The 12477-nt window shown below is 46.5% G+C and overlaps 1 protein-coding gene across 1 annotated transcript in view; it reads right to left on the reverse strand.

Annotated features, from left to right (window-relative positions):
* DNM3 (dynamin 3) overlaps window positions 1-12477 on the reverse strand; it is a 377707-nt gene that overhangs the window by 91994 nt on the left and 273236 nt on the right. Inside the window, 1 exon segment of the mRNA XM_040407594.1 lies at window positions 5603-5617. Within this exon segment, the coding sequence (XP_040263528.1) occupies window positions 5603-5617 (15 nt within the window).

Below are 12477 nucleotides of genomic sequence, written 5' to 3' on the forward strand. Positions count from 1 at the left end.
GGCTCAGGCTGGAAGTGGGCACCGCTCTGCAGGAAGGAGACCAGGGCTCGGCTAACCCTAGTGTTACAGTGCACCCCAGCACCCCGAAGTATGCAGTATAGCACCCTATAGTATACAGCAACCCACAGTATGCAGTATTGCACCCTATAGTATACAGCACCACACAGTATGCAGTATAGCACCCTATAGTATACAGCACCCCACAGTATGCAGTATAGCACCCCACACTATAAAGTACCCCACAGTATATAGTAGAGCAGTATAGCAGCCCACAGTATAAAGCACCCCACAGTATACAACACCTCACAGTATACAGTAGAGCAGTATAGCACCTCACCGTATACAGCAACCCAAACTATACACGATACAGCACCCAAAACTATACAGCCCCCCACACTATACAGTACAGCAGTATAGCACTCCACAATATACAGCACCCACAGTATACAGCCCCCCACAGTATACAGCCCCCCACAGTATACAGTACAGCAGTATAGCACTCCACAATATACAGCACCCACAGTATACAGTATACAGCCCCCCACACTATGCAGTACAGCAGTATAGCACTCCACAATATACAGCACCCACAGTATACAGTATACAGCCCCCCACAGTATACAGGCCCCCACAGTATACAGGCCCCCACAGTATACAGGCCCCCACAGTATACAGCACCCCACTATACAGTAGTTTACAGTATATTAGCATAACAGCCCCTGTCACCTTTTTCTGATGTAATCTTCACACAAAAAAGCTCCACAGTTAAGGCAAACTTCTCCTGCAACACTGCTGGTAGGACCTTGATGACCTCATAGCCATGTGACCAGTAATATTGCTAGGTTACTGGTTACATGGTGATGATGTCATCTAAGGTCCTAGAGAATCACAGCTCTCACAGTACGCTGCCTGGAGTGCCGGCAGGCATGGCATGGCAGCACCCCCTGTGTAGCTGACAGCCTGACACCCGGGGCAGTGGTTAGCAGGGCTCAAGAGGCAGCTGCCTTGGGCCCCCCAGGAGCAACTGGGCCCGGGGCAGCTGCCCCTTTTGCCCCTTGTTAAAGACGGCCCTGGTTCACCTGAGGGGGTAGATCATGGGATATTTTTATAGAGCAGGTCATTACAGATGTAGCAATACCTAATATGTCTAATTTTTATTTATTTCCGTTGCAATAAAAGCATTTTTTGTGTCTCAATTTTCTGAAAACCCTATTTTTTTTTGGGGTGGGGGTGGTTATTGTCTTATGTAGGGGCTCATTTTTTGCAGGATGAGGTGACAGTTTGATTGGTACTATTTTGGGGTTTGTATGTCTTTTTGATCGCTTGGTATTACAGGGTATTTAGTATGGCAGAGAACTTCTTGCAGGCCACCTTTGTTTACAATTTCACACCCCATTCAGACAGCATGGATCCTGCAGGAAAACCTCCCTGCAGGGGGTCTAAGCCATTCCCCAGTTCAATCAAATCTAGAAGACAGCATGGAACTGGCAATTTATAAGGAATTATGAATCGCCCGGCCATCGCAGGCGCAAACCGGATACATATTTGTGTCCCGATGGCCATGATGAAGATGCCCATGGTCTTAGTGTGGTGGTGGGAGGCCAGGGAGGGGAGATATACATACCTCCCCACAGAAACCCAATGACGATACCATGTTTGGACTCTACTTGTAGCCGGAACCCAGGCGGATCTGCTGGTCCAAGAACCATCCCTCTGTGACGTTCTGGTCTGGAGCTCTGAACCCTAAAGGGTTTTGTGAGTCATTTGCTGCCAGTCCAGCAGAGGGGGGTGGACCCCTCCCAAAGGCTGGGAGGGGAGGGACCGGGCTACAGGTTAAAAGGCTTGTGCCAGCAAGCGGGCGTGTCTTTTCTCTGAAGAAGGATCACATCATGCCAACCAGCTGACATCACTGCCCTCCATGTGAATACAGCAAAGGACTACTCAGAACCCAAAGGAACATTCATCTACCCGATAACTGACTTGTACTCTGTGTAATCCTGTTTGTACCATACCACCTGTATTTGTAACCTCAGACCACTGTAAATAATCTGTGTGTATAGTGTTATATCTAGTGTGCCCTTAATGCGATTAAATATATAATTTAATCTTGTGCTGTCTTGCATCTCGATCACGAATCCCCACGTTCGTGTTTTAGCCTAGTTATAAGCTACCGCGGGTTGGTTTTTCACCCTATATAATACCGTTAGCGGACCGGGCTTATATCAAACGAGAAGCTGGTGGCAATATACCTGGGCTGAGAAAGTGCTCTTTTACTGTGGCAGTGAAAAGGCTCTCTCAGCTTGTTGCCTCTCTGTGCCCGCGTGGACAGGAGGTGTCTGTGTAAACTGTACCAAGGTGACCTTACATGCTCCTCTGGGAGGGCGTAACGTCACTTCTTGGCAACCAGGGACCATACTGCATGCATCTCGTGAGCTCGACGTAGTTAATGTCAAGCGGGCACAAGGGGTGGTATCCCTCACATATAATATGTCTGTTTATTTTTTTATTATACGTGACTTGCATTACATTATTATACTTGACTTACATTACTGTAAACAAATTTTTTATTATTAAAAACATTTTTTTCTCTTTTTTTTTTTTTATTTTTTTTTTTTGACCTACGGTGGGACTTCAACTTTTCAGGGTTTGATCCCTGTTTCAATGCAGTATAATACATAATGTATTGTGCTGCATGGAACGGTCAGTGTCTTACAGTGTAAGACACTAACAGTTGCCTAGGAGACCCAGTCTGGGGGCTGGATCTCCTAGGCTTCCTGGGGCTGCCATAGAAACTATCCGCCCACTGTCGATACAGTGTGGGGTGCTGATGGAGTCAGAAGGAGCCCCCTCCCTCTGTAAAACCCATTTGTGCCGTGGTCAGCCCTGACCGCGGCATATGAAGGGTTAATCCGCCGGCATCAGTGATTATAGCAGGGGCGGAGATTCACCGCTCAGCAGGACAACCCTAAACATACAGCCAGAGCTACAATAGGATGGTTTAGATCAAAGCAACTTCATGTGTTAGAACGGCCCAGTCAAAGTCCAGACCTAAATCCCATTGAGAATCTATGGCAAGAAAATTGCTGTTCACCGATGCTCTCCATTCAATCTGACTGAGCTTGAGCTATCTTACAAAGAAGAATGGGCAAAAATCTTAGCGTCTAGATGTTCAAAGCTGGTAGAGACATACTCCAATACTTTCAGCTGTAATTGCAGCGAAAGGTGGTCTTACAGAGTATTGACTCAAGGGGGCTGATTACAAATAAAAAAGGTACACTTTCCAGATTTTTATTTATTTAACATTTTGAAAACCACATATCATTTTGTTTTCACTTCACACATACTTGCTATTTTGTGTTGGTCAATCACATAAAATCCCAATAGAATACATTTAAGCTTGTGGGTGTAATGTGAACAAATGTGGAAAAGTTCAAGGGGTATGAATAAATTTTCAAGGCACTGTATATGTGTATGTGTATGTATAAGTCCCCAGTGCTGCCCAAGTATGAAGTGTTGGTCTGTTTGTGTGTTTATTAGATTTGCTCCAAGGGTTCCCAGGAGGCCAATCCATGGCCGGTTAAGTATCACACATAACAGTGACCTCCACAGTACCACACCCCCTTAACTGTAACCTACACAGCATGCCACCCATTTTAACAGTGACCTACACAGCATCCCACCCCCTTAACTGTGACCTCCACAGCATGCCGGCCTTTTAACCGTGACTTCCACAGCATTCCACCCCTTAACTATGACCTCCACAGCACTCCGCCATCTTAACTGTGACTTCAATAGCCCCCTCCCTTAACAGTGACCTCCACAGCTTCTCCCTTAACAGTGACCTATACTAGTGAAAAAAATGGTTGAAATGCTCTTGAAACCTGGCGTAAAACTGTGTAGGCCAGCGAGGAGAAGACTGAAGGACCTGCAAGTTCCTATTGGCCAATAGGGGTCATGTGACTATGTGTATGTCAGTTAGGATATGAGTGAAGTAGCTAAGAGCTTCTATTGGCTAATACAATTATCCCAAGAACAGTATGTCCTAGAGAGCTGAGACCTTTACAAAAACCCTCCCAGACACACAATGTACCTATGTGCCAAATCTGGTGTGCAACGGTTCAAGCTTTTGGATGCCTATAGAGGACAAATGGACAGACAGACAGACATGCATTTTTATAATATAGATAACGATGAAAAAAATTCCGAATGGGAATCAACATATACCAGTAGTGAATATACAGTACTGCACAAATCAATATATACCAGCAGTGAATATACCTTACACATCAACATATACCAACAGTGAAAATACTGCACGCATCAACATACTGCAGCAAGCCGGTGCAGACGATGGGAGTGGTAGTGGCCCTAATGAGATGTTGTAGTGTCACGGTGTACTCTCTCAGGCCGTCGCCCCCTGGTATCCGGTGCAGTGAAAAAGTGGTGTGAAAGGATCAGGCAGATGTAGAAGAAAATCAAGCATTTTTCTTTACTGAAAGGATGAGTTACAGTAAGTCCAGCTGGCATCTGTACAAGGTGCAATGTCTCTATTCCCAGCTGATGAGGTATGGTGGCAGGCAAGATGGCAGACAATAGCACTGTAGGATAATTCTTTTCTCTACGCGCAGTGTGGAGGAGGAAGGGCACAGCAGGAACTAATGATCTTGCTGCACGTGGTGTGGCACAACAGAGAGGACTGGGTAAGGATGATCCACTCTGGTGCCGATCCTGATAGTCGCTGCCCTCTGACCACCTCCACACCATTGTGTCATAGGAAGCAGGCATCGGCCAGTGTCTGTTATACAGTAACTACATTTTTGAACAATTTTTTTAAATGTTGCAATTGTCCTAAACAGAATTTTTCTAATATACTTTAGTAATGGATTTTGCCTTTTTACTAAAGAAATTGGCAGCTGAACTTGGGCTCTCCTAAGGGCTCCAGAATCCATACATTTGTACTACACCCCTGATCATAGCTAAATCCTGGCACAGCCCTTAACTATGCGCTATGCCAGGATTTAGTTGAGCAGAGCGGGATCCTGCCTGAGCCCACTTCGCTCAGCTGAAAGCCCTCCTGTAATGATGTGCTATTCAGAGCTTTCAAATGAGTGGAGTGGGCTCATGAAGTAGCCTGCTCTTCTCTGCTAATTCCTGGCATAGCGCATCGGTAAGTTCTGTGCCAGGATTTAACTAAGATCAGGGGGCACAGGCATGCGCAGCAATCTGTACAGCACTTGCTGCGGCCCCATTCTGCAGCCAGCCAGTCGCAGGGGCAACACGTGAGGTGCACGGTGGACCGATGAGGGGCCAAATAATATAACACACAGTTCATCAGTTTACTCACGGTTAGCAGAAAGCCTCCCTGGGCTGGCAGCACAGTGTTGAGGTGGACAGCACGAAACCCTCCGGGGCACGCTCTGTGGTAGGAAGCATCAGCCAAGATGGTGGTTGAGGTGCCCTTGATGTTAGGGGTGCTTAGGGCGCTTGTTGCGGCTGAGTCCCTTGATGGTTTTTGTCGTGACGCCAGTACCGTTAATGGTGGTACAACCATAGGTAGTAATAATGAGGTAGACAGTGGTAAGATGCAACTCACAACTTTTACTTTTACTTTGGATGTCTTTTGTTTGCAGCAGTACAATTATGCAGTCTCTAGATGGTACAGAGTTAATTCTGCAAATCCACTGTTTTAGGCTGTTTAGGTTTCTTGGCTTTGGAGCAGTGGGTTACTTCAATGTCAGTGGAACTTCTGGTGAGGTTGCCGGAGGCTAGGGTATCCTTCACCTAAAATATCCCAAAGGTCCTTTATGCCTGGTTTACGGCTTTTATCCTTTGGATGAATTTGAATTTGTCCTTTTCTCTTGTCCCTTTCTGAACTAAAACTTCTCTTTAGAGCTGAAGTGCTGGATCTGCACCTTTTCACTCTCTCATGTCAATATCCACACTGATCTCCACACTGACCTGTGGTCTCAACTGAACCTGTAACTACTCTGAACTGACCTGTCTCACTAGGCCTGACCTGGGTATATATAGGACCCAAACTTTATCCCCATCTAGTGGTGGGATGTATAAATTGCACCTAATAGGCCTGTTAACAGGGATTTTGCAGATACATAAATGCAAAGTTATACCATACTGTACAATGCAATTGTTAGGATCAAAAAGTACTTTTAAGCAGTGCCCACACACACGTAGTGGGACACTGCAACTCCACCAGCAGGGGAGGATAGGGAACTTCAAGTGGCCCTGGAAAAATACCTAAAAGTGGCCCCATGTTGTAGGCGGGTCCAAACTGACAGAAGGTGAGACAACAGAAATAGTAATACTATAGAGCACAAACATAGAAAAGGATTCTTTACGGTAAGAGCAGTGAGACTATGGAACTCTCTGCCTGAGGAGGTGGTGATGGTGAGTACAATAAAGGAATTCAAGAGAGGCCTGGATGTATTTCTGGAGCGTAATAATATTACAGGCTATAGCTACTAGAGAGCGGTCGTTGATCCAGGGAGTTATTCTGATTGCCTGATTGGAGTTCGGAAGGAATTTTTTATTCCCCTAAAGTGGAGAAAATTGGCTTCTACCTCACAGTTTTTTTTTGCCTTCCTCTGGATCAACTTGTAGGATAACAGGCCGAACTGGATGGACAAATGTCTTTTTTTTGGCCTTATGTACTATGTTACTAGAGCAGAACCAAATACCACAGCGCAGAACTAAATACTGCCACCCATGCCACAGTATAGTATAAAACTGTATCATCATCCTGAGAACAGCAATACAGTTGAATTCAGGAGGGCACCTGCGGCCGCTGGCTAAGTTCGTAAGTGCCAGATACATCGACATTATTTCATGCTAAGAGCCTGTCTGGCAGCCATGAGGAGGGCTTGGGCATCCCCCATGGCATTGTCCATGGGGGAATTGCCATGTAGGATCTATGGCCAGTCTGCCCATGTCCACCAGTACAATGGAATCCATACACACGTACACCACTGACATGTCAGCAGTGTACAAATGTACTGATTCTAAAGCACTTAGGAGAGCCCAAATTCAGCTGCCTGTTTCTTTAGTAAAAGGGAAAAATCCATTAATAAGGTATATTATAAAAATTCTTTTAGGACATTTGCAACATTTAAAAAAAAACATGTTTAAAAGTTGAGTTACTCTTTAAGGCTACTTTCACACTGGCGTTTATCTTGTTCCGGCATGCTGTTCCGGCATGCTGTTCCGGCATGCTGTTCCGGCAGGGGAACAGCCTGCCGGATCCATACTACAGTGTACAATCACTATAATGGGGAGCGGTGTAGATCCGGCCGCAGCCCGGCAAGCACGCAGAGAGGATGCCAAACAAATACTGCTGGCAGTAAGGCCTGTAATGCACAATGCAGGTTGTTGGCCCTGCTGCTCTGCCATTTTGTTACACTGTGTATGATATTGACAGCGTAGCAGAGCTGGCAGCGTGCGATGTGTATAAGGCTACTTTCACACTAGCGTTCGGGGCTCCGCTTGTGAGTTCCGTTTGAAGGGGCTCACAAGCGGCCCCGAACGGATCCGTCCAGCCCTAATGCATTCTGAATGGATGCGGATCCGCTCAGAATGCATCAGTCTGGCTCCGTTTGTCCTCCGCTCCGCTCAGCAGGCGGACACCTGAACGCAGCTTGCAGCGTTCAGGTGTCCGCCTGGCCGTGCGGAGGCAAACGGATCCGTCCAGACTTACAATGTAAGTCAATAGGGACGGATCCGTTTGAAGTTGACACAGTATGGCTCAATTTTCAAACGGATCCGTCTCCCATTGACTTTCAATGTAAAGTCAAAACGGATCCGTTTGCATTATCATGAACAAAAAAAAAAAAAAAAAATTTTTTTTTTTTGTTCATGGTAATGCAAACGGATCCGTTCTGAACGGATCTAAACGTTTGCATTATAGGTGCGGATCCGTCTGGGCACATACCAGACGGATCCGACCTAAACGCAGGTGTGAAAGTAGCCTTACAGAGAGGGTGCTGACACACTGCATAGTAAAAGGTAGTCGGCCCACCAGGAATTTTTCCAGTGGGTTACATTGCTAATCCACACCTGTCCACCGTTCAGTTGTTTCCTGCAGTCTCTGCAGCTGGAACTAGCGCTCTGAATGGAACAGGAAGCACAGCTCCGTTCAAAGTGTAGTGGTAGTGCTGGGTTACTGCAGCTTAGCTGCCATTAAAGTGCACAGCCACTATACTTTGAACGGAGCCGTGCTTTCTGTTCCAGCTCTAGAGGCTACAGGGAACAGCTGATGAGTAGGGGTCCCAGGTGTCAAGTTGTCACCGATCAGATACTAGTGACCTATCCTAGTGACCTATACTAATGACCTATCAGGAGCCTGGAAAAAACCTTTAATTCCGTTTTCTCATATTATCTTCATCCTCTCAGAATCATTTCTCCATCCAAGTACTAGTTTCTGTGCTAATTCGTACAATGTTGTCAGAAACCAAACAGACACCTTATTTATAATCACATACAACATATGAACAGGGAATAAGAAATGATAAAATGATGCTTAAACCATATGTCCAACCAATTTTTCTATTGCTCAAATATGTGTCTCCATGCTTACAGACTACGAGGAATCACTTTATAGTGTGATCCTACCGTCATACTCCCATCTGCCCCCTACTTAGAGAACAAAGAATTTGTTAGCTAGAGACACACAGGTTTGAACAGGAGCTGGAAGCACATAATGGGAGGATGTCTATAAGACTATTAGCACATTTTCTTTACTGTTTATTAAAACTTTTTTGAAGAATGTGCACATGCAGTTTCAAAATCTAAGTGTTTTTTGCAGATCACCACTAAATTGTTCTAAGATGCCAGCCAGGGATAATCATCATTTATGTTAAATACCATATTCTGGTATTTTTTTCAGTGGTAAAAACACCAAATGAAATCAGTGTGTAGGGTCCCTAAAGGAGGACTTGGAGACTTGGAGGACAAGAGACAGGCTTTCCAGTAATTTTGGTAAGGAGGTCTACTACCTCCACAAAAATGGAGCTAATGTAATCCTATAAACTGATTAAATGCCAAACAATACATGGATCGCACATTCACATGCCATTCATTGATCTAAAGCTTTTCAGCATACACTAATTTATAAACATCACCACTGAGGCACAAACAGATATCTGCAAAAACAGATATAAATGTAAATAGAGTAGGGACTCATAAGAGGCCACCTTGTCTTGATTAAAATGCATAAGCCCACTCACCAAGACAAGATGGCATCTTATGAGTGGTTCCCTACTCTACTTACATATATATCAGTTTCTGCAGATCTCAGCTGTACACAGAGAGGTGTTATCAGTGATTGATAACATTCTCTGCTTAAGTGTGTATACAGAGATAGCTGTCAGTCACTGATGGCTGTATACGGGGGAGGTGTTTATCGGTGATTGATAGCATTCCCTGTGTAAGTATGTATACATAGTGTGGAGTTTCGCTCTGGTAGACAGGATTAGCGGACGCAGTATAGAGGCAACAACAAGTTCTTTGGATCAAACAGTTCAATGTTTTATTCACACTTTAGCTAAGTGACAAAACAAGCAGTCATAAACAAGCAAAAAGTCACCTTGTGGTGTGAATTACCGCAAGCATACCAGCACCAACCTGTTTTCATGCCAAACAGGTAGAAAGCCTTCATCCAGACACAAGGCTCCCAGATCCCAACACAGAGACCTGGCTTCTGAGCCCAGCTGCCTATTTAAAGAGGACCTTTCACCGATTCTTACCCTATGAACTAACTATACAGATATGTAGAGCGGCGCCCGGGGATCTCACTGCACTTACTATTATCCCCGGGCGCGGCTCCGTTCTCCTGCTATGCCCTCCGGTATCTCCGCTCACTAAGTTATAGTAGGCGGAGATACCAGTCCCTAAGTTATGGTAGGCGGAGTCTGCACTAGCGCTGGCCAATCGCAGCGCAGAGCTCACAGCCTGGGAGGTTATTTTCTCCCAGGCTGTGAGCTCTGCAATGCGATTGGCCAGCGCTAGGGCAGACTCCGCCTACCATAACTTAGGGAACGGAGATACCGGAGGGCATAGCAGGAGAACGGAGCGGCGCCCGGGGATAATAGTAAGTGCAGAGAGATCCCCGGGCGCCGCTCCACATGTATGTATACTTAGTTCATAGGGTAAGAATCGGTGAAAGGTCCTCTTTAAGGACAGCCAGGTGCTGCCAAAACCCGGATCGGCACTTAAAATCCGGTCCAGTATTTGACCTCACCTGGCTGTAAATCAGCCCAGCAGCACATGCTGGGAGGAAAATACCTATTTTCCCAGACCAAACCTCTCACTGTGTCACATACACCCCCCCCCCCCGGTTTTGGTCAACCCTGAGGGGGTGAACACACACCAGACAGTGTACCTGGGACAGGGCATCCACAGGTGACAGGTCGGGGCAAATTCCGTATCACCTCTATTTTGTTCACTTGGGGTTTGATGACTCCACGCCCAATGACATACCCCAGGTACTTAGTCTCTTCTAACCTTATCACACATTTTTTGGGGTTAGCGGTTAGGCCAGCTTTCTGAAGGGAGTCCACTACAGCCTGAGCTTTGGGTAGGTGACTTTCCCAGTCGGTACTATGGATGACAATATCGTCCTGGTAAGCCGAAGCGTACCGACGATGGGGACGAAGCACAATGTCCATAAGTCACTGAAAAGTGGCGGGGGCACCATGCAGACCAAAGGGTAAGACCTTATATTGATACAACCACTCAGGCGTGGTGAAGGGAGTTTTCTCTTTGGCAGCCTCCGTTAAGGGCACCTGCCAGTACCCTTTCATGAGGTCCAAAACAGAAAAATACCAGGCTTGTCCTAACCTCTCGATGAGCTCATCCACCCGGGGCATGGGATACGCATCAAACTTGGAAACCTCGTTAAGTTTTCGAAAGTCATTACAAAACCGCCACGTCCTGTCCGGCTTGGGTATCAATACTATAGGACTGGCCCACTCACTTTTTGACTTCTCAATGACGCTAGCTGCAACATTACCTGCACCTCCTCCGATATGGCTTGTCGCCAAGCCTCGGGTACCCGGTATTGTTTTAATCTGACTTTTGCCTGAGGCTCAGTGACAATGTGATGCTGGATTATGGAAGCGCGTCCAGGGAGGTCCGAGAACACATCCGTGTTCTGACTAAAGAACTCCCTGGCCTCCTGAGTCTGTTTAGAGGAGAGGCTGTCAGCAGTTTTTACTGTGGCAGCCGTCTCTCTTGCATCAGACAGAGGGGCCGGTACATCTTCTCCAAGAAAACCCGGCCGCGGGCTCTCTTCTGTACAGGTTTCCCTATCTTTCCACGGTTTGAGTAAATTCACATGGTAAACCTGCTCCGGCTTTCGCCGCCCTGGCTGGTGTACCTTGTAGTTTACTTCTCCAATTTTCTCGAGTACCTCGTAGGGCCCCTGCCACCTAGCCAGGAACTTACTGTCCACGGTCGGCACCAGAACCAAAACCCAATCAACCCAGGTTAAAGATCCGGACCCGAGCCTGCCGATTATAGACCTGACTCTGGGCTCGCTGAGCTGCCTCCATATGCTTCCTAACAAGAGGCAGCAATGTCTCTATCCGATCTTGCATCTGGGTAACGTACTCAATGCCACTTTTATATGGAGTGGGTTGTTGTTCCCACGCCTCTTTGGCCACGTCCAAGAGACCGTGAGGGTGTCTGCCATATAGCAGTTCAAAGGGCGAGAACCTAGTAGAGGCCTGGGGTACCCCTCGAACTGTGAACATGAGATAGGGGTCCCAGTCCTTCCCATCTTTAGACACTACCTTTTTCAACATATTTTTTAATGTTTAGTTAAACCGTCCGTTTGCAGATGATAAACGGACGTCCGTAGTTGTTTTATGTGCAGCAACTTACAGAGTTCCTTCATCACCTTAGACATAAAAGGGGTCCCTTGGTCAGTCAGAACCTCTTTAGGTAGTCCCACTCGGGAAAACATCTCCATTAACTCCTTAGCTACGAGTTTGACCGAGGTATGTCGCAGTGACACCGACTCCGGGTACCGAGTGGCGTAGTCTAGAATGACTAAGATGTGTTGATGCCCTCTGGCGGACTTCGGTACTGGACCTATGAGGTCCATAGCTATTCGGTCAAACGGTACTTCAATAATCGGGAGAGGTACTAGGGGACTACGGAAATGTGCCTGGGTACTAGTTATTTGGCAGGTCGGGCAAGACTTACAAAACTCTTCCACTTCTTTGAATATGCTGGGCTAGTAAAACCGCTATAGAATACGATCCTGAGTTTTCTGCAGCTCCAGTGACCCCCGAGAACGTGTTGGTGGGCTAGATCACAAGCTTGCGATAATCCTTGGGGACCACCAACTGTTCAATAGGCTCACCCTGTCGTTGGTTTACCCGATACAACATATCCTGATGAACCACAAAACGGGGAAGCACTGACTGGTTGTTGTGGTTCACCATCTACTATTAACACATTTTC

Source organism: Bufo bufo, chromosome 9 (genome assembly GCF_905171765.1).
Source record: "Bufo bufo chromosome 9, aBufBuf1.1, whole genome shotgun sequence".
NCBI classification, from domain to species: Eukaryota; Metazoa; Chordata; class Amphibia; order Anura; family Bufonidae; genus Bufo; species Bufo bufo.